Source organism: Somniosus microcephalus, chromosome 17 (assembly GCF_052327205.1).
Source record: "Somniosus microcephalus isolate GS21.2 chromosome 17, FLI_Smic_1.0, whole genome shotgun sequence".
NCBI lineage: Eukaryota > Metazoa > Chordata > Chondrichthyes > Squaliformes > Somniosidae > Somniosus > Somniosus microcephalus.
The window spans coordinates 41,528,163-41,550,822 of record NC_141003.1 but is presented as its reverse complement, the minus strand read 5'-3'; the positions used below and the strand labels follow the sequence as shown (position 1 = coordinate 41,550,822).

Below are 22,660 nucleotides of genomic sequence, written 5' to 3'. Positions count from 1 at the left end.
TAGAGGATTAATGATAGTGACACTGTAAAAGCCAGTTTATTGACTATAAAGAAATAACTCTAGTGGTAAATGTATTTAGATTTGTTTTTAAATGAGCAAATTGGTGAAAGCTGAATGGAAAACATTGGCAATTGGCTCCGACTGTGTGTAGTTTAATTATTTGTACGTGCAGATCCTCAGGAGCAGCCCAAGTAGATTAGATGTGGAGAAGTTTTGAAGATATTAAGGGGGACAGATAGGGTAGAGAGAGAGAAATGATTTCCACTGGTTGGGGATTCTCGGACGAGGGGGCAGAGTCTAAAAATTAGACCCAGGCCTTTCAGGAATGAAGTTAGGAAACCCTTCTACACACAAAGGGTGGTAGAAGTTTGGAACTCTCTTCTGCAAACAGCAGTTGATGCTAGATCAGTTGTTCATTTTAAATTGGAGATTGATAGATTTTTGTTAACCAAAAGTATTAAGGGCTATGGGGCAAAGGTGGGTATATGGAGTTAGGTCACAGATCAGCCATGATCTCATTGAAAGGCGGAACAGGCTCAAGGGGCTAAATGGCCCATTCCTGTTCCCATGTTCCTATTACATGGTGTTCAAATTGAATTTTGACCAAAGAAGCACTTCCCATCATTGAACCCTATATCTTAATAAATCAAGGAATATGGAAATGTAATGTCCTTCACTCACCATCTTTACAGTGGTTATGAAAAATATCTTCAGTACTTCTAATAGATTTTTGTTGGAAAACTTCTTCATCGTGTTGTGATGTTCTGGCATAATGACCAGTTGCCATTGCATCTGCCCCTACCTCAATATCAAGAATGCAATAGTTACACAACTGCTACACGTTCGAGTTTCTTTCCTGATAAACATAGGAATGCACACTTTATCTATTTTAATATTTAAAGTGGGAGTATAAACATCAGGAACCTTTAAAAAAAAAAAAATTGTCAATTTCAGTCAGGCCAGCATGGAGTGTGCTATAATTGGCTTAAGTGTCCTTCAGTTAGGAAGATGCAAAATCAAACCTGGGTAGGTCCCCACTCCTGGATACATATTTCATGGATCCCTTGCTGAATGTGCATGTATGTGAATGCCGGGTGATGATGGACTGACTCAGCAGTTTCCTCTGCTCCTGTCCCCCACTTTCCCCTACCCCCCAAGATACTGACCATCTAAGTTTGCACATGAAGTGAGGCACCAGAGGGCTGGAATCACCCAGGATCCAATCCCAGGAGAGGAGAAATGATGGAGAAAAGATTGGGCAAAAGAAATCTCAAAGAATAATGATTAGGGCTAACATCCTTTTTCTTCACAGTACCACAAGTTACCTGGGAAACAGGATCTGGGGGCAGATGAGCACAAACTGAAACATACTCACCCCAGATATAAATGACAGCTGTGATAGCATTGTATTTCTGCCGCCAGGGTGCTGCTTGTACAGTACTTATTAGAATTGGTGGGAGGATCAAAATAAATGCAAAAACTCGGTTACCAATGATGATATTTTTCAATTTTGAAAGTGTTCACAAGTACCTGCAGTACCAGTTAGGCTGTGATAGGCCTTTATAATGTTAACAAACCTTCCCTCCTCCCCTTTCCTGCTCTCATCTCTCCCTCTGCCCACCCCCCTTTTCCTCGCTCCCTGTCCCTCTACATTCCTTTCCTCCCCTTTTCTCTCATCTCCCCCTCCCCCTCCTAGTCCAATTATTCTGCTGCATAGTAACTCTGCCTGACCTGACTTGATTGTGACTCCCAGTGTGAAACACCACAGGAGATCGAATAGTAACTAATAAAAAAAGAACAACGAAGTAGCAGGTGTAAAGTCAAAACTATCACAGTTCATTTGATTAATGTATAAGGGCATCCATATTAAAGAATTAATGATAGTGACACAGTTAATGCCAGTTTATTGAGTGATAATTTGCATTTGATTATAAAGAAATAACATTAGTAATACATATGTACATTTTATTAAGGAAAACGTAACAAATTGGTGAAAGCTGAATTGAAATATTACTGCTTCAACAGTTCCAAATTACAAGGTGTAAGAAGTGCATAAAACCCAGTATGTTATTGGACATTTTCAGATTGAATTATTAATAATTCTTAGACATGTTAGACTTTTTGATACAATGCATAAAATGTCATGTTTTCAACATTCCATGGAATACATAAGCACTTACCCAGCATTTCCACAGCAAACTGCAACAGATATTTAAATTTAATGTTTTTATTGCACATTATATCAGGGTTTGGAGTCCTTCCCATTTCATATTCCTTTACTAAATTACTAGAAAAGAACAGACAAAACAACACATTTTAATTCATTCATGTTCCGGCAATGTGCCTTTCTAACATGAAACTTTACACCACTGCATCATCTCAAAAGTTTAATTACTTAGATTAGTTAGAGCATTGAGGCACCTTCTGAAATACATGACTACATTTGGTTATGTCATGCTACAATGCAACAGAATTGTCTCAGCTCAACCCTCCTTTGTAACCGGAGAAGGAAGGGATGATGAAGAAGGTGGGAAGTGGGGTCCTACACGGATCTGTGCTGGGACCACTGTTGTTCACAATTTAGACTTTGGAATGAAATACACAATTTCTAAATTTGTGGACAACACCAAATTGCGGGGGGGGGTGGTGGTGGGGGATAGTCAATACTGAGGAGGATTGCAACAAATTACAAGAAGACATTAATAAACTGCCAAATGGGCATATAATTGGCAAATTAATTTCAACATAGATAAGTGTGAGGTTTTACATTTTGGTAAGAAAAATAAGGAGATCACATATTACTTGGAAAATAAGAATCTAAATGGTGCAGAGGAGCAAAGGGATCCGAGTACAAATACACAAATCACTAAAAGTTGCAATACAGGTCAATAGGCCAGAAAAAAAGCAAACCAAGCACTGGGGTTTATTTCTAGGGTTAGAATTGAAAAGTAGGGAAGTTATGCTAAACCTGTATCGAACATTGGTTACACCACACTTGGAGTACTATGTACAATTTTGGTCACCCACCATATTATAAAAAGGATATAGAGGCACTAGAAAGGGTGCAAAAAAGTTTTACAAGGATGATACCAGAACTGGGAGGTTATACCCATCAGGAAAGGATTAACAGGCTGGGTCTCTTTAAGGCTGAGGGGTGACCTAATCGAGATCTTTAAAATTATGAAAGGTTTTGACAGAGTGGATCGAGAATGTTTCCACTTGTGGGGAAGAGCAATATTAAAGGCCATCAATACAAGATAGTCACTAAGAAATCAAATAGGGAATTCAGAAGAAACTTCTTTACCCAGAGATTGGTGAGAATGTGGAACTCGCTACCACAGGGATTGGTTGAAGTGAATAGTATAGATACATTTAATGGGAAGCTAGATAAGCATACGAGGGAGAAGGGAATAGAGGGTTATGCTGATAGAGTTATATGAGGAAGGATGGGAGGAGGCTCGAGTGGAGAATAAATGCTGGCATAGACTAGTTGGGCCGAATGGCCTGTTTTGTGCTGTATATTCTATGTAATTCCGTGCAAGATGGGTCAGATGATTTAATGATTATCACAACGCATTATATACTGCTCCAAAAATATATTACAATCAAAAAGCAATTACTTGTACCTGACCCTTAACAGTTGTATTTAATACTGAGATCATTTTTAATTAATACAGTAAATTCAAAGTGTCATCTATCCATATATTTTTATATACACTTTGAAAGACTCCATTTAATTTTCCTCTCCAGTTGCTCTCTGGAATTATAATGTAGCCTACAACTGGGTTGGACTCTGAAAAATATACTTTGGAACAAGAGTTGGCCATTTAACCCCTCGAGCCTGTTCCGCTATTCAATGAGATCATGGCTGATCTGTGAACTAACTCCATGTACCTGCCTTTGCCCCATATCCCCTAATACCTTTGGCTAACAGAAATCTATCAATTTCAGATTTAAAATTAACAATTGACCCAGCATCGACTGCCATTTGTGGAAGAGAGTTCCAAACTTCTACCACCCCTTGTGTGTCGAAGTGTTTCCTAACTTCACTCCTGAAAGGCCTGGCTCTAATTTTAGATGATGTCCTAGAATCCCCAACCAGTGGAAATAGTTTCTCTCTGTCTACCCTATCAGTTCCCCTAAATCTCTTTTACTTCTCCCTACCATAAAAGACAATGGCCTAGAAATTCAGTTGCGTTCGCCAGCCGTTAGCACCATAAGAGGAGTAGATCTCGAGCACTAGGCACTTAGCGGCCGGGCGCAGAACGATCTGCGCCTACGCCCAACTTCAGTAGACATTTAGCGCCGGCGCAAAGTGTTTGCGCGCGCTCAGCTGCGCGCGCAACTTATGACGTCATTTCGTCGTGCAACGCCGTTTGTGCGCCCCAAACCGGAACTTCAGTGGCGCCCGCCCAATGTGGGCGTGGCGCTGTTAAGAACTGTGAAGTGGAACGCAGCAGAGGCCCTGCGGGCCTCGGGGAGCGCTAATTAAAGGGCACTTAGACTGAACTATAAAGGCCAGCCATTTTGCTGCAATGACTTTAGTGCAACGGATTTCTGGACAGAGACCAAGGAAGAGACCTTACTGATTTGGGCCAACATAGGAGAGGTATTTTTGGCTTCTGGCCAGAGCTTGGAAATTTGACTCATTGTGATTTCACTGTTTGCAAGTATATTATGGGGGCTGCATGGGGTTCCAACCCTCAGTTCCAGCATTATGTGCGAAGGGCTCGCAGACGCTGTGTGAGAGGGGCAGCCATGCCTAGACGCAGAGGGGCCATCAGGCGTCGGCAACGTAGGCCTTACCCACTCAGGGAATACCGCCAGCAGGTGTCCTATCTCACCATGACTGCCGCGCAGTGTGTTAAGAGGCTGCGCTTCAGAAGGGAGGTGGTTGCAGAGATCTGCCAGCTGCTTCACAGAGATCTGCGTCCACAGCTGATGTGCAGGACGTCTCTGTCGGTGGAAGTGAAGGTCACGGTGGCTCTGAACTTTTATGCAAGCGGCTCCTTCCAAGCCGCTGCTGGGGACATAGCTAACATCTCCCAGTTCGCCGTGCATCGCTGCATCCGGCAGGTCACCGATGCCCTTTTCACAAGGAGACACCAATTCATCTCCTTCCCCATGACCCTAGAGAGGCAGGAGCAGCGTGCAGTCGGATTTGCGAGGATCGCCGACTTCCCCATGGTGCAGGGCGCCATTGACTGCACGCATGTGGCTTTGCGGGCACCTATCGACAATGCCGAGGATTACCGCAACCGGAAGGGCTACCATTCCCTCAATGTACAGCTGGTGTGTGACCACAGGCAGCGCATCCTAGCTGTCAATGCCCGCTTTCCAGGCAGCAGCCACGATGCATTTATCCTGCGACAGACTACTGTGGCTGACATGTTCCAGGCACAGCCTCCCCCAAGAGGATGGCTTATCGGGGACAAAGGCTATCCTTTGTGTACATGGCTCATGACCCCGCTCCGCGCGCCCAGGACCCCTGCTGAGGAGGCATACAACGAAAGCCATCAAGCCACAAGGAACATCATAGAGCAAACGATTGGCGTCCTCAAGCAACGGTTCCGCTGCCTGGATCGCTCCGGCGGATCTCTTCAGTGTTCGCTGGATAGAGTCTCCCAGTTCGTCGTCGTTTGCTGCATGCTGCACAACCTGGCTATCCGCAGGACTCGGGCACTGCCACCTCACGTTGGACCACCACCTCAGGAGGACGAGCAGGAGGACCATGAGGAGGAGGAGGAGGAGGAGGAGGAGGAGGAGGAGGAGGAGGAGGAGGAGGAGGAGGAGGAGGAGGAGGAGTACCAGCCCAGGAGGGAGCCACAAGGTCCAAGGGCCGTCCGTCGGCGGCTTATTGAACGACACTTCTAGGCCCCCTGTCAGGGAATGGCTTGTGGCAATGAAGGCACATGAATGCAGCCGCTCCGCAAGCCCTCAGCCGGTTAACGCAACAACCACTTCAAACATCACACATGGACAAGCTGAATAAAGAAAAAGCTTTATTGAACAAACTCAGGGCCCTTCCCACATGAAACCCAAAAACACACAACACCCCCAAAAAAGTCAAAAACATATCTCACTCCCACAACCTGGGGAGGAATAACAAAACTTGTCCATCCAAATGGCCTTCATCCTCGGCCTTACCAAAAGAACCCCCCCCATAGACAGCACAAGCACCCCCATATAAAAAACATTTGCCTTCATCCTCGGCCTTACCAAAAGAACCCCCCCCATAGACAGCACAACCACCCCCATATAAAAAAACATTTGCCAACACACTCTACTTTGTGTGCCGACAGGGCGAGTCCTTGTCCAGCCTTTTCCGGCCCCTGGACGACCTGCTGCTCCGCCTCAACCTGGGCCCTGTGGGTGTTGCAAGGCTGGGGGAAGGCTCCTGAGGGGCACATTGCGTGACGGCAGATGCCCTTGGGGGTCGGCCTAGACAAGCTCTGGCCCTCGAGGGGCCGGCTGCTGACTGCTGCAGCTGTGGCTGGGCAGCATCAGTCTCTCCAGCAGCTCGTCGCAGCTTTGCTGGGGGAGTGGCAGTGGCGGCTGCAGCAATGGGGGGCAAGCTGGCTGATGGCAGGCGCTCGCTGGTCGCCAGAGACACTGGCACTCGGCCGGGCTGGCACTGCAGCAAGCGCAGCAATCTGGTGAAGGCCAGACCGCTGTGCTGCAGCAGCGCGGCGGGTGCCCTGGCGATGCATGCGTGACACAGCGAGTGTGGCAGCAGTGAGTGCCCGTACTGCCCTGGTCTGTGCCCGCATCAGACCAGCCAGTGACTGCACGGCACCACTGATCAACTGTCCACTCGCTGCCTGTGCTGCCCTGAAGTCGTCCCGACTCGCGTCCTGTGCTGCCCTGAATTCGGCCCGACTCGCGTCCTGTGATGCCCCGAATTCGGCCCGACTCGCGTCCTGTGATGCCCCGAATTGTTCGAGACCCCTGGCCTGTGCTGCCGCGAGTTGTTCGAAACCCCTGGCCTGCGAGGCCCCGAAATCGGACACACTATGAGCCAGGGACTCAACGGCCTCAGGCAACCGTGCCACAACCCCCATGAACTCGGTGTGCCGCCGATCCGAGTCGGCGGACATTTGATCAAGGAGGCGCACCTCCTGGGCGAGGACCGTCTCCGGACTGGAGGCCGGACTCTCCCTCTGGGGAGAAGGCCGCCGAGCTGGCCGACCCTTCCTGCGTGGCTGCACGCCACTGGGCCCAGCAACTACACTCCCCTGCAACACTTCCCCCCTCTGGGGAGAAGGCCGCCGAGCTGCCCGACCCTTCCCGCGTGGCTGGACGCCACTGGGCACAGGAGCTACACTCCCCTGCAACACTTCCCCCCTCTGGGGAGAAGGCAGCCGAGCTGCCCGACCCTTCCCGCGTGGCTGGACGCCACTGGGCACAGGAGCTACACTCCCCTGCAACACTTCCCCCCTCTGGGGAGAAGGCCGCCGAGCTGCCCGACCCTTCCCGCGTGGCTGGACGCCACTGGGCACAGGAGCTACACTCCCCTGCAACACTTCCCCCCTCTGGGGAGAAGGCAGCCGAGCTGGCCGGCCCTTCCCGCTTGGCTGGACGCCACTGGGCACAGGAGCTACACTCCCCTGCAACACTTCCCCCCTCTGGGGAGAAGGCAGCCGAGCTGGCCGGCCCTTCCCGCTTGGCTGGACGCCACTGGGCACAGGAGCTACACTCCCCTGCAACACTTCCCCCTGGCTCTCCTCCAGGGAACACGTGTCCCCTCCATTGCCATCCCCTGGCGCGGATGAGGGTTCTCCCGATGTGCCGCCTTCCTCTTGCTCCTCCTCGTCCTCCTCTTCCGAGGGACTGACACTCACAGCTTCAGGGACCTCCTCCTCACCAGCTGAAAGCAGGAAGGCACAAGAGTAGCTTTAGAGTGAGGACAGGGCGTCAGCGAGGGAGGCATGAGTGATGGCATTCTGCGCATTGGTCGGACAGTGGCAAAGGATGTAGATCTGAAGCGCAAGGGGAACGAGAGAGGTCCAAACGGTCATGTCCTTACCATTGGGGCCCAGCACAGGGTCGGCATCTCCAATTGCAACGGGGCCAATCACCCGGGCACCCATGACTCGACCCACGTGCTCCTCCAGGTCACTGAGCTGCTGGAACTGGGCACGGCCTCCCCCGGTGACAGTCCGGCTCTTCAGATTCTGGGCCAGCTTGGCCTGCAAGAGAAAGGACGGCCTCTAAGTACAGTGTGGTGCCCTGTTGTTGTGTGCACTGCCTCCCATGGTCGAATAGCTTGGCCAGTGTGTCAAGTGCAGAAAGTGCAATTGATGTTCATGCCAGTGCCATAGCTGCTGGATGAGGGCTGGCCATTAGGGCTTTGAGGTCCCTTTGCCCATAATGTGAGGTGCACATGCAAGGATGAGGAGGACACTGGAAAGGGTACTCACCCTGACAATCCGAGTGAGGTCGTTAAACTTTTTCCGGCATTGGACACCAGTCCTGGGGACATCGCTGTTGGCTGTGACCCTCTGGGCGATTTCCCTCCAGGCTCTCCTGTACACCCTCTTGGGAGGCTTCTTGCCACTGTCCGGGAACAAGATATGGCTTCTCTTCTCCAAAGCCCTAACCAGCACCTTTAAATCATGAGCAGAGAAGCGCTGCGCTCGCTCACGGGCCCTCTGCATCCTTCCTGGCGCTATTTCTCTCCAGCAGCAGTGTTTAGGCCTAGCTGGAGGGCTGCAGTATCCAGGGCGTGGCAGCAGACCAAGTCGACCCTTCCCCCTTTAAGAGCTGGCCGGCGCCAGGGTGTCTGCTGTCAATCAAAACATGACCGCACATGCGCTGCGCCCGGCCTCGGCGGTATCAGTCTGCACCGCCGGCTTAGCGCCTAAAGATAGCCGTGCAACGCCAGTTTTAGCGCTCGAGCGAACTCCTTGGCCAAAGCTACTGAATATCGGCGAAGTGGCCTCCACTTTCCGGCGGGCGCAAACTTTAGCGGCCGCCCGACTTTACCGCCCCAAAAGTGGCTATACTGAATTTCTAGGCCAATATCCTTCCCATTAAGGTTTCCACATGCCAGCAACCATTCCACAACTGAGAGTACATTGACAAGCACCTGTTCTTGGGCTCTTGCCTCTTGTGGTTGAGGCTGCTGCTAGGAAGTGTTATGGGAGGTTCAGGGTTATTCACCAAACTCTTTCACCTTCCCTCTCTGTGCTTTTTTTCTGACAATACAGCCAACATGTGGAATTGGATCCAATCAATCTAAGGCACACGGCAATGGGAACAGCACACTGCAACACCACAAGCAGCAATAATTTAAAACATACAAGAGCAAATTCATGGAAAGGGATAGGGCTACAACACTGTGCACAGTACCCTGCAGGGAGTGTAGGACCAGTGAATTTACCACATAAATAACTCTCAGAGTTAGGCTGCAGAATGAAAGAAGTTTTTAAACAAAAATTATAGAAATCATTAGTTTTTTGATCTCCCAATTCAAAATTTTTCATCATCCAGTTTAAATCTTATTTACCTCTTCCTGATTATAACTATCGTTTTTGCAGTACTTATTAATCTGAAGCATTATTTGTAAGCAACTTTCTAAGGTGGTGCCAAGTGGTCTTTCTTGCAATGCACCTTAGGGTACAAGGCTTGGGCACATTGACAAACATCGCTCTGCCCCTCCAAGTCAATACCATATTATCTATTTTGTGTACATTGATGGGATCAGGTTTTAATGGAAACTTTGCCTAGAATCACTATGTAAAAACACCATCACCCAACTCTAGTAAGCCATACAGAAACTAAAAAAATATCCTTCAAAATTGTAATTACATACAGGTTTCTTAAAAGCAAAGACTAATGTGAAAACTTGTGTATTACCTAAAGACCTCGTGCCAATACTCTTTCACATAGGAAACCTGATGGAAAGGGATGTCAAGCATCTTACAGAGCCGGTATGCATCTTCACAGTCCTGATCACCTGTACAAGCACCGTGTTCATCTAGTACGTCCCAGTTTTTCATAAAGACACCCATTACTTGGTAGCCTAGTGAAAACAGTTTAGATTCTTCTTTTACTATTGTACAACTTGAGAAGCGTGCACCCTCAAATTGCAACATGACCAAAAATACAGTAAGTAAAGAGAAGTTACTCTCTGTGAATCTGTGAAGGCAATTACGTACTTCAGCTGAAAACTTCCAGAGGTTCAATGGGATTAATAGTTTCCAACTCCATTACGTAAATGTATTCAACGTAAATATTAAACTTTTGAGAAGCTGCTAATAGAGTACTAACAATAGATTCTTGTAAAATCAGGAGTGGAGTATATAACGGCGGCCAGTCCGCTACTGCCCATTTTGTGGGCCGGCCAAAGTTGAATTTTACTCCCTCTGTCCATGACAGAGTTTGGCCAAAAAAGCATGTTTCCCATGCTGGAACACTCAGTTAGTCACTAGATAGATTCACAGTTACTGGGGGGAGCACAACTTTCACTCTTTTAACTTGTGCAACAGTTTACAAGTATTTTGAACCTGGTTTTGTCCTTTATAATCTAATAGGTTAAGCAATGTACTCAGTTGCATGTGGGGCCAGGGAGTGGTGCTTTTAAGAAACAGGACTCTGGTTAGCAAGTTCTGGAATGGCTCATTGGCAAAATGCCTGATCTGTAATGGAAACTAAATGTGATAGCTAGAATACCTCATCCACAGGACATGGATCAAATGTACGATACCGCACTGAACAAGCTCAAAACTACAGTCAGTCGAGAATAAATTTGCTGCCAGTCCAATCTCAGAAAAGTTGTACTTTTAAAAAAAAAGTTGATCACTGATTAATCATTGCTCTATGCCTGAATTTAAACAGATCACCATAGCTGTTTCATACAACTCACTTATTGGTCCAGCTTGTTTTGTCAATCCTTAAAAGCATTGTTATAATTTTTCACACAACATACATATTGAATACAACGGTAGTGGTAAACTAGACAGAAATAGAGCAGGGAGAGCTGCTGAAGCCACTTACACAGCGCAACAATTTGCCAGTTATAGACTGAAAACCACAGCCAATATTTGTTTTATTAAATCTTTTCAGAGCATTTTTCTTAATGACAAATGCTTTGCACCCATTATAGAGAGAACATATCATCGGTTTCCTCAGAACAAGGCAAAAGTCATAGCCAAATCAGATTTGTCGCGTTGGTCAACAACAACAACTTGTATTTATATAGTGCCTTTAACGTAATAAAACGTCACAAGGCGCTTCACAGGAGTATTAAAAGAGCCACATAAGGAGAAATTAGGGCAGGTGACCAAAAGCTTGGTCAAAGAGGTAGGTTTTAAGGAGCGTCTTAAAGGAGGAAAGAGAGGTAGCGAGGCAGAGAGGTTTAGGCAGGGAATTCCAGAGCTTAGGGCCTTGGCAGCTGAAGGCACGGCCACCAATGGATGAGCGATTATAATCAGAGATGCTTAGGAGGGCAGAATTAGAGGAGCGCAGATATCTCGGGGGGTTGTGGGGCTAAAGGAGATTACAGAGATAGGGAGGGGCGAGGCCATGGAGGGATTTGAAAACAAGGATTAGAATTTTGAAATCGAGGCGTTGCTTAACCAGGAGCCAATGTAGGTCAGCGAGCACAGGGGTGATGGGGGAACAGGACTTGCTGCGAGTTAGGACACGAGCAGCCGAGTTTTGGATCACCTCAAGTTTACGTAGGGTAGAATGTGGGGGGCCAGCCTGGAGTGCATTGGAATAGTCAAGTCTAGAGGTAACAAAGGCATGGATGAGGGTTTCAGCAGCGGATGAGCTGAGGCAAGGGCGGAGACGGGCGATGTTATGGAGGTGGAAATAGGCAGTCTTAGTTATGCTGCGAATGTGTGGTTGGAAGCTCATTTCAGGGTCAAATATGACACCAAGGTTGCGAACAGTGTGGTTCAGCCTCAGACAGATGTTAGGGAGAGGGATGGAGTCGGTGGCTAGGGAACAGTACATTATACACACATAGATTTTTATATGGGGCAGAAAAATGACCACAATCTCACAGATTTTAGTACTTTACTAGTTTCACAAACACTTAGTGACTTACAGCTCTACACCCTGCTGATTATATGCTTAAAAGCACTGGGCCTTGTCACTGTGGTGGAGAATGTAACTTTTCATTCAATGCACACTGTTAAATAATGCATTTCAAGAGAGGTAACAAACTTGCTAAATAATCACAAAAATTAACATCTTTGGGCACATTCAGCTTCAAGTCCTACAAGGATGTAGACGACAGACAGACGATAGAATTTCTCCTCCTTCCAAAGCAGTTCTCTTACTGTCAGATTCAGACACAGCTTCCAAAGTGAGCTGAAAGCAAACGGTTACAAGTTTGAGAATTCATAGCTGCATTCAGAGAAATGTTAAAGTAAACCAGACACCACAATAGCTCCGGAGTTGTTTGATAGCCTTATTAGATTGCATTTACATTTTTAAAGTTTGAACGGGTTACTAAGACCACACATCTTTGAAGGAGCAAAGGAGTTTTAAAATTGCGACCAACATAACCTGAAACAATGAGCAGAAATACGATTCAGGTCATAAAAGATCAACTATTTAGTAACTCAGTGCTGTATGTAACAGGAAAGGATATCAAGAACAAAATGTCAAAGCCATATAGGACTGAGATGAGGAGAAATTTCTTCACACAGAGGGTGGTGAATCTTTGGAATTCTCTACCCCAGTGGGCTGTGGAGGCTCAGTCTTTGAGTATATTCAAGACAGAGATCGATAGATTTTTTTTGGATATTAATGGAATCAAGGGATATGGGGATAGTTCAAGAAAATGGAGTTGAGGTAGAAGATTAGCCATGATCATAATGAATGGCAGAGCAGGCTCAAAGGGCTGAATGGCCGACTCCTGCTCCTATTTCTTATGTTATGTTCTTTTAACAAATGCAACAGATAAGATTCTCCATATCAGCTTAACTAAAAAGGTATGTATGCAATGCACCACTTCAAAGGCATACTTAAAACATTGTTTGTGACATATTCTCTTCAGTAAGGGGATAAATGTGTTGTTTATCAAGATGGAGTAAATGTAAAAATATTTTTATCTCTACTTGCAGTGAGAGCCTCAGCTATGCTCAAGTCAGGTATAATAAATAATAAAGTTCCCTCAACATTCCCCCAACACTGTAACTTAACCTCAACTTCAAGACTATTGTGATATTTCCATTTCCCACCACTTATCCTTTTGATCTCGGTCAGCAACAATGATAATTTAGTGTAAAATGTTGTGCACTATTGTATCATGAACTTGCACTTACTGAGAATTGGGTGACTACTGTCCAGTCACCTTACTTAAGAAAAGTACAGAGGAGACCATCATTCCATCAAGCTGAACTGGACAACAGTCCAAGCCAAGAGGTGAAAAACTACAATATTCTAACCCCCTGAGGCAGACTTTTATTCTGCCAAATTCACTGAGGGTATTATGACTGAATTAAATAAGTGGCACAGTACAGTGGATTCTAGTTGCCATTATCTACCAGATCCTTTAGGGAAGAAAACCTGCCATCCATACCCCGGTCTGGTGTATGTGTGACTCCAGTCCCACATGTGGTTTACTCTTAACTATATTCTGAAATGGCCTAGCAAGCCACTTGGTTGTATCAAACCACTATAAAGATAACACAGGGACTGCAACAGTTCAAGAAGGCAGCCCATCACCTTCTCAGGGCGACTAGGGATGGGTAATAAGTGCCAGCTTTGCCAGCGATGCCCACATCCCGAGAATGAATTTTTAAAAAGTTTGCAATGTACAGGTAATACTGCAGTTAGTGTCACATGTTCAGATATACTACCGATACAATCAATCCAAAATAGCTGCCAATAATAAAAGGAACGCTGCATCAAGCAAAATAAACTTTCCTCTTCAAATATGAGAAGTCTTTACATCAAGCAAGCACCGTGTAGCAAAAATTAAAATAAAATAAATCTACCACTACCAGCAATTTGAAACAGGAACAGAAAATGCTGAAAATACACAGCAGGTCCTTCTCTTTGTAAAGAGAAAAAACAGGTTACATTTTTGGATGTAACTTTGGCAGAACTCAGTTTGAAATGCCTGCTCTTGCTATAGTATTATAACATTTTACATTTGAAAAGTAAACCTGTCCTTTCTCTTTACAGATGCTGATGGACCGGCCTTGTATTTCCAGCATTTTCCATTTTTGTTCCATCAATTAGATGTATGCTTTATAATTTGCCCAACGGTGCCCATTATCCAAATGTTCTGCAGTGCTGGTCGATGGCAAGAGCTGTGTAGTTTGCTTGTAGATCACTCTACATGTTCCACGGCTGTTACGCTCATGGCCTACTCTGTCAAATGCTATGTTTCGTCACCACAACACACACTTCTCCTGAAGCATTTTAAACAGGCAATCAACATTTCAATCCACGTGTCACCTTGTTTGTGTTTCACAAGAAGATTTGGCTTTTGGGGATTTCCAGTATTAAGCAATCAGATCAGTTGGACAGCAGTGCTGGAGGCCGTCAGTGCTGATCTGATTGGTTGGAAAGTGGTATCCAATCAGATCGGTGGAGAACAGGACTGGAGGCTGTCAGAACAAATCAATCATTACTTTCTCCCTATGAGGTAATATAGTTTTAATGTAAGATAGTTTCTGAGAGTCAATTACTGGTGTGTTCACCTGGTGTTTGTCTCCAAACTTATATAAAACAAATAAGCTGCTAAAATACAGCTTTTAAAAACTTTTCATTTTCCACAAAACTATTTTCTGGGACATGCCTTGCTGTTGTCTTACATGAAGGTTTATTTTTCTTCAGACTAGTTGCAGCCACTTTTGTTTGCGCCTTGTTGCGGATGCATTAACTAGCTTTATTTGAGCATTCCTGTCACTGCACTTGCAGAATTGCTAGGGTTTGGAAATAAAATGTGAAGTGGAATAGGAGCTTTTTAAAATTACACAATGATTCAGGGTTTTACTGCACTGTACTATTGTGGTGAGCAGTATAGACTTCTGGTGAATTGTAGTGTCCAGTTATGTTCTGAACTTTGAAAGCTGCTTTCCATTTGTTTCATTTTGCTTTTCTGACTCAAGATAATGCATGACCAACACTGAAGGAAACAACACTTGTGGTGGAGGTCCCTTTGTCACCATGCTGGGGTGAAACTCTGCAATGTCCACATTAGGGTGGTCAACATTGACAGGAAAATGTGAGCAGTGACATAGATAAGAGTAGAATACTTTACAAACCCCAAGCTGCAGGCAGGCAGTCAGGCTCACCTCACAGCACAACATTCAGCTCCCAGACCTATTTCTGCAAACTGCACATTTATACACTTTCATTTGTTTTTAAAATAGCTACAATAGGTACTTTGGGCAGGGCTAAAAGTGTCTGTTGGCAATAACTGATGAATATTTAATGCATTCCTCTATCTACTACTCTACGGGGGCATTAAAATAATGAAAAGGAGTTTCACACAAATACATTAAGTATTCATCTACTGTTTCCGCCAACAGCAATTTCTAGCCTCATGTTAGAGATGTTTGAAATGCACAGTAGGCTGATCATCATCGGAAGGAGGAAAGGAGAGGTTAATGTTTCAGCATGATCCATCATCAAAATTTGGTTCTCAAGTTTTGTTTTGATGATATTAACTCACCCTTAACCCCCTGAAATTACTTAAAAATAAAGAGAGAAACCCTGGACTGCCATGGTGTATGGGACAGTGACAGGTGCACGTGTGGGGCGGCGACAGGTGCACGTGTGGGGCGGCGACAGGTGCACGAGTGGGGCGGCGACAGGTGCACGAGTGGGGCGGCGACAGGTGCACGAGTGGGGCGGCGACAGGTGCACGAGTGGGGCGGCGACAGGTGCACGTGTGGGGCGGCGACAGGTGCACGAGTGGGGCGGCGACAGGTGCACGAGTGGGGCGGCGACAGGTGCACGAGTGGGGCGGCGACAGGTGCACGAGTGGGGCGGCGACAGGTGCACGAGTGGGGCGGCGACAGGTGCACGAGTGGGGCGGCGACAGGTGCACGAGTGGGGCGGCGACAGGTGCACGAGTGAGCCGGTTTTGTCTTGGGAGTGTAGAATGCATGGTTGGTTGCCGTTATTGTAGGTGTTCTGAAAGGGTTTCAGTTCACAAACCAAAATGATAAATCGGAGATGACAACAGAAAATGCTGGAAAAACTCAGCAGGTCAGGCAACATCCGTGGAGAGAAATTTGAGTTGACGTTTCGGGTTTGACCCTTCAAAACTGGAGAGAAAAGGAACTGGATCGAAGGCAGGGCTGCGATCGGAGGTTGGATTCCCAGTGGGAGGAATTGAATACCAAAGTTGTATTGAAGTCCATGCAACTACTACTTTTATATTTAAAATATTCATAATCTTTCCAGGATAAATTATTTTTGTCTGGGAAAGAAGGATTACAATAGGCTCCAAAATGCAAGAATATGTACCAAATAAAGTGTCAAAATTCAGTATTTTCTGAGGAGGGGCACATTCTCAGATCCCACTAGAAAATAAATCACACCTTCAGCACTCACAACCCTGTCATTATTTTTTTATTTCAACACTGCTGCAAATGGTCCTTTTGTGTACTTTATGTTTCCCTGCAATAGAAATGATCGAATGTTGGGTATACCTGCAGCTCAAGATTTGATCAGCCAGTGTTCTGAGGAACTTTCAGTCTTAACTTCTCGTCTTTACATCATAAGGTCTATGCTCAGGGCTGTTTTCAAGCGGTCAGCCTTTTCTGGGGCTGTTGGGCAGCCTTTGTGAGTTTTCAGGGTTGGCCTGCACGCTGAAGGCAGTCACTCTCATTGGGGTACTGCATCACAAGCACCAATAGCCCTGCACCAAAGGGAAAGTCTTGCTTGACCAACCTCATTGAATTCTTTGAAGAGGTAACAGAGAGAGTACACATTGAGGGTAATGTAGTAGATGTAATTTATCTAGATTTCCAAAAGGCCTTCGAAAAGGTGCCATATAATAGGCTAATGAATAAGGTCAGAGCATGTGGAGTCAGGGGACAAGTAGCCGAATGGATAGCTAGCTGGCTGCAAGACAGAAAGCAGACAGTAGGGGTAAAGGGGAGCTATTCAGAGTGGCAGAAGGTGTAAAGTGGGGTCGCACAAGGATCATTGCTGGGACCACCGTTGCTTACAATGTATATTAACGATTTAGACTTTGGAATCAAATATACAATTTTAAAATTTACGGATGACACCAAATTTGGAGGGGTGGGGGGAGCGGAATAGTCAATACTGAGGGGGACTGCAACAAATTACAAGAAGACATTAATAAACTGCCGAATGGGCATATAATTGGCAAATGAATTTCAACACAGATAAGTGTAAGGTATTACATTTTGGTATGAAAAATAAGGAGGTCACATAGTACTTGGAAAATAAGAATCTAAATGGGGTAGAGGAGCAAAGGGATATGGGAGGACAAATATACAAATCACTAAAAGTAGGGACGCAGGTTAATAAGGCCATAACAAAAGCAAACCAAGCACTAGGGTTTATTTCTAGAGGGATAGAATTGAAAAATAGAGAAGTTATGCTAAACTTGTATTGAACCTTGGTTAGACCACACTTGGAGTACTGTGTACAGCTCTGGTTGCCATATTATCAAAAGGGTATGGAGGCACTGGAGAGGGTGCAAAAAAGATTTACAAGATTGATACCAGAAAGACGAGGTTATACCTATCAGGAAAGGATGAACAGGCTGGGTCTCTTTTCTCTTGTAAAGAGAAGGCTGAGAGGTGACCTAATAGAGGTCTTTAAAATTATGAATGGTTTTGATAGAGTAGACACGGAGTGGCGAGAATGTGGAACTCGCTACCACAGGGAGTGGTTGAGGCGAATAGTATAGATGTATTTAAGGGAAGGCTAGACAAGCATATGAGGGAAAAGGGAATAGAGGGTTATTCTGATAGTTAGATGAGGAAGGATGGGAGAAGGCTCGAGTGGAGCATAAACGCCAGCATGGACTGGTTGGGTCGAATGGCCTGTTTCTGTGCCGTATATCCTATATAATCCTGTGTAATTCTATGATTAATACCTGAAGCTTTGTTTGAATGACATGTTTCCAGAACCCCAGCAACAATGTAAAAATGCCAATTCAGATGTGAACACTGGAGCTCACACAATGTTATTCCACCACAGGTTACCTACCAGTGTATCTCAGTGAAAGCTGTGCAGTCACAGCAGAGATCTGACAACATTGTACTATGATATTGACATCCCATTTTCACCTCGAAAGTCACAAATATAGCACAGAAAAAAGCATAACAAGGACATATGTTACTCTAAATTTCATTTTTTCCTGAATGCCTTTCCCCCCTGCTTGAAATAACGGTTTCACTGGCCTCCATCATCTATTGGTATCGTAGCGAAGTGGCCATGCTTCATGTGTCAGCTAGACAGTGAGTCTTGACAGGCTATTCAATGGTGGAAGGCACCAACGCTGAGCTTGATCCTCTCTTTACCTAATATCCACATGTACACTTCATTAACAGGTCGCTGGATAGCAGTCAGGAATGGGAACTGTAACTGATCTTCCCCTCCATAACCCCTACTGTCCCCTGGCCAAGATCAGCTAACACAGCCAAGCTTGAATCAAACTGGTCTTTAATGTTAAGCTACTAACTTAACGGGCTGAGCCATCAGGGGAGCTGGCTGCTCTAAATTTCACTCCTTCAAATTCATGTCTCGATCTTGAAATGTTATTAGGCTATTCTAGAGCCCCCTCTGGTGGTGCCCTAGTTGATAAAGAACCAGTGCAACCAGTTTAACGTTGTTTCTCATTGTCACTTTCTTGCTGATTGATCTCTAAGTATAGGATAAAAACAATCAGGTAGCCACAGTTAATTAAAAAATTACAGGAAGAGATCAGTTTGTGAAGAACTAATGGTGAGTGATGAGTTTCCCACTACAGAACATAAGTAAACAGTGTTTAATTAGTCATTATAAATTGCTGGACAGGAATGATCAGTGTGGGAGCAACAACAACAACAGCTTGTATTTATATAGCACCTTTAACATAGTAAAACATCCCAAGGTGCTTCACAGGAGCGTTATCAAACAAAATTTGACACCGGGCCACATAAGGAGCTATTAGGGGTCGAGAGAGGTGGTGGTGAGGTACAGCTGGGTGTCGTCAGTGTACATGATGTTGTCGAGGGGCAGCAGGTAGATAAGAAATAGGAGGGAGCCAAGGATAGGTCCTTGGGGGACGCCAGAGGTAACAGTGAGGGAGCGGGAAGAGAAGCTGTTGCAGGTGATTCCCTGGCTACGATTAGATAGTTAAGAATAACAACAGCACCGGTAATAAGCACCCATGTGGCAAGAAAGCACAAACCACATAAGTGGGAATTTAATGAACGACAAATCCTCCAGCCAAATGTGACTGGTACAGTATGTTTTGTTACCGTCACATTCTGGGTCCAAGCAAGGTTGTATTTAAACTTTAGACCAACAGCAACTTAAGCAAATACCAGGCTTCCTCGGACTTTTCTTTAAAGGCTTCAGCTTATTTACTGTGCCACTGAAATAAATCTTACTTCAACAGTAATTCTGCACAAATGAGTAATTTTATTAACTATTAACCTCATATTTTTAAGATTTTGAATAAGCATTAAAAACTTCTGCTCTACTTTTTTCTATTTGAACTTTGACTTAAAAAAAATAAACTAGAAATAATATAAATCTTTTAAATAATTTTAGAACTGTACAGCACTTTCATAAACTAGACTTCCATAAAGTAGACTTCTACTTAGGATTTGGTATCACGTCAATAATTTTCAGTGCCTGATTGGGTGAAGAATCAGATTTGATAGCTCTGAACAATTTAGTTAATCACATTTCAACAAAAACAACTTTCATTTCTATAGCACTCCCCATGCAGGAAGATGTCGCAGAGTGCTTTTCATTAAGGAGCAAAAAGGATCTCAGTCTAACCACAGACCTTCCTGAAACATTAAAGGAGGCATATGGCCAGAAACCAAGAGCCACAATTGTGGAGTTTTGTTGTTGTTGGAATCCAGTCAGTAATGTAAATGGAGTCGATCAGGAAGCAAAAGAAATAGAACTTTTTCTATTTGATGTCATTCTGTGTTATATATATTAATTTTGTAAGGAAAGTGTTATTCAGACTACCCTGCTGTCTACTAATGCTATACTGCTATTGATTTCTCTTTATATTGTAGTAATTTTGACCTTTAGCCTTTGCCCGTTAAGCAGAGAAGTATAAGTCAATTTTAAACCAGTGACCATTGAACTGTTGAACTAAGGCTGTCCCTAAAGCACGGTCAGTTTAATCACTTCAGTAAACCTAAAGACATTCCATTCATAAGTTGAGAGAACTTTAATTATTTGATAACGAGTGTGGGTAAACAGTTAGCTCAGCAAAGGACGATACCTGGCCATACATCATCCTTTTCAATTGGTATCAATGATACAGAAACAAAGACAGACTTATACTTAAATGTTTTGCTTGGTAGAATAGCAATTTATGTAACAAGAGTGAAACTATTGCGAAGATATAAAAGTATAAAAATGTCATCTGTGGCTCAGTGGGTAGCACCCTTGCCTCTGGGTCAGAAGGTTGTGGGTTCAAGTCCCACTCCAGGGTCTTGAGCACAAAAATCTAGGCTGACACTCCAGTGCAGTACTGAGAGAGCCCTGCACTGTCTGAGGTACCGTCTTTTGGGTGAGATGTTAAACTGAGGCCCCGTCTGCTCTCTCAGGTGGATGTAAAAGATCCCATGGCAATATTTCAAAGAAGAGCAGGGGGGTTATCCCCGGTGTCCTGGCCAATATTGATCCCTCAATCAACATAACAAAAACAGATTATCAGGTCATCATCACATTGCTGTTTGTGGGAGCTTGCTGTGCGCAAATTGGCTGCTGCATTTCCTACATTACAACAGTGACTACACTCCAAAAGTACTTCATTGGTTATAAAGTGCTTCGGGACATCCGGTGGTTGTGAATGACTTTCTTTCTTTTTCATTAGCCCAAAGAAAAAAAAGTTTGTTAAGTAAAGAAAACTAAAGTTATTGATAAGGGATTATTGAATTAAATTCTTATATGGAGTTGTAATTAAATTTTTATATAATTATCCAATGCAGAAAAGTGCAAATTATCTTGTAGAGGGGGTGAGAGAAATGTATAAAAAGTGGCTGTTTTTAAATGAGTATTTGGATTCATAAAGGCCTAAGCTACTGAGCTCAGAACTGTAACATAATTGGATCCCCAACCAATCTATCATGTGCGGTTGTAAGTACGACCTTTTAAAGTGTATGTTTGTACTATTGCATGTACTGTATGCTTAATAAACCTATGACTTCAATGTTCAAGAACCTTATTGATTTGAGGAGTAAATCATAAGACAGTTCCTATAACAAGTATATAAGCATTTTTAGTTGCTGATATATGTCAGTGGGAGCATGGTACACTAAAAATAAATTGGGAAGCTCCATCAGTCTCTACTGGGCCCAGAGTAGAGGACCAATAGGGACCATCATGCAGGTTTTCTGCTGCCCCCAACAACAGCTCACTAGAGATCTGTGTAATCCATCCTGGTGATACAGAATTCGCTTCCTTTATATTGATGGTGTGCTTTCAGCAATGGGAGTACTGCCTGCCTTCAACAGCCTCTAATGAAGGAAAACACTCCATTAGAAAACATGGTAGAAGAAAAGGCCATTTATGCTTTGGGGTCTGGAGCCCGATCCTTCCACAAACCAACGCTATACCCCAAATATTTAACCTACTGAGGCTCCCTGGTCCTAAAAACTAATGGAGCAAAACTCTAGGTGAAACCCTGTGCTAAAGTCTGAATGTCCCTGTCTGACAGGTCAAAGGACAGGAGTTTGCACCCTCTTAATGTTCAGACCCCAGTATTCCCACAATCACCTGAAGAATACATTGTATCCCTGCCTAAACCTCTCCATCTCTCTTTCCTCCTTTAAGACACTCCTTAAAACTTACCTCTTTGACCAAGCTTTTGGTCACCTGCCCTAATTCCTCCTTATGTGGCTCGGTATCAAATTTGTTGTCTTTCAATATTACTGTGAAGCACCTTGGGACGTTTTACTACGTTAAAGGCGCTATATAAATACAAGTTGTTGTATTTGTAACATTGTATCACGTTGTGCCAGTGTATCACATTTGTAACGATTGGGTGACAGCTCCTCACCTCTGCGCCGAAGCAGCAGCGCCGCCACAGCACTGTCCACGCCGCCGGACAGGGCGCACACGACACGCCGCAGCGCCCGGCTCATCCCGCTCCTCTTCCCCCGGCTAACCCCGCACCGCCGCCATCCAAACAGTCCCCCAGCAAACTCTCTCCGGAAAATAGTGTCCGGCCCGCGCCTGTTTGTACCTCCCTCCCTTTGAACTGGGAGTGGAGGCCGGCAAGGCGGCAGTGTCTGGCTGGCAGAGGACGAGCTTTCAGGGGCTGCAGTGTCTCCCTCCACGTGGGGTAAAACCCACTGCTGGGCAGTGAAAGCACATGGCCGCCCTTTCTACACAGATCTCCGGAGACCCATACCGAAATGTGCAAAAGTACCCGGGAATATTACATTGGCAGCTTCATGCTATACAGAAGTCGTGAATTAAAGTTGACCCGATGATATAGTTTAAATAATATTTTAAGGGAGTCTGA

The 22,660-nt window shown here is 45.0% G+C and overlaps 1 protein-coding gene across 11 annotated transcripts in view; it reads right to left on the bottom strand.

Annotated features, from left to right (window-relative positions):
- trmu (tRNA 5-methylaminomethyl-2-thiouridylate methyltransferase) overlaps nucleotides 1–22,401 on the bottom strand; it is a 41,127-nt gene extending 18,726 nt beyond the window's left edge. The window contains exons 1-6 of one of the 11 annotated variants that reach the window (XM_086010269.1): nucleotides 22,193–22,262; nucleotides 16,629–16,837; nucleotides 12,056–12,321; nucleotides 9,859–10,024; nucleotides 2,181–2,287; nucleotides 682–798 (exon numbers count right to left, since the gene is read on the bottom strand). In XM_086010269.1, the coding sequence (XP_085866395.1) occupies nucleotides 682–798; nucleotides 2,181–2,287; nucleotides 9,859–10,013 (379 nt within the window). In that variant the 5' untranslated portion in view covers nucleotides 10,014–10,024; nucleotides 12,056–12,321; nucleotides 16,629–16,837; nucleotides 22,193–22,262. Of the gene's footprint in view, nucleotides 1–681; nucleotides 799–2,180; nucleotides 2,288–9,858; nucleotides 10,025–12,055; nucleotides 12,322–16,628; nucleotides 16,838–22,192 lie in introns of those variants that run through there. The other 10 variants (XM_086010268.1, XM_086010271.1, XM_086010272.1 and 7 more) reach the window with 10 other exon arrangements.
- Between the last annotated feature and the right edge of the window lie 259 nt (nucleotides 22,402–22,660).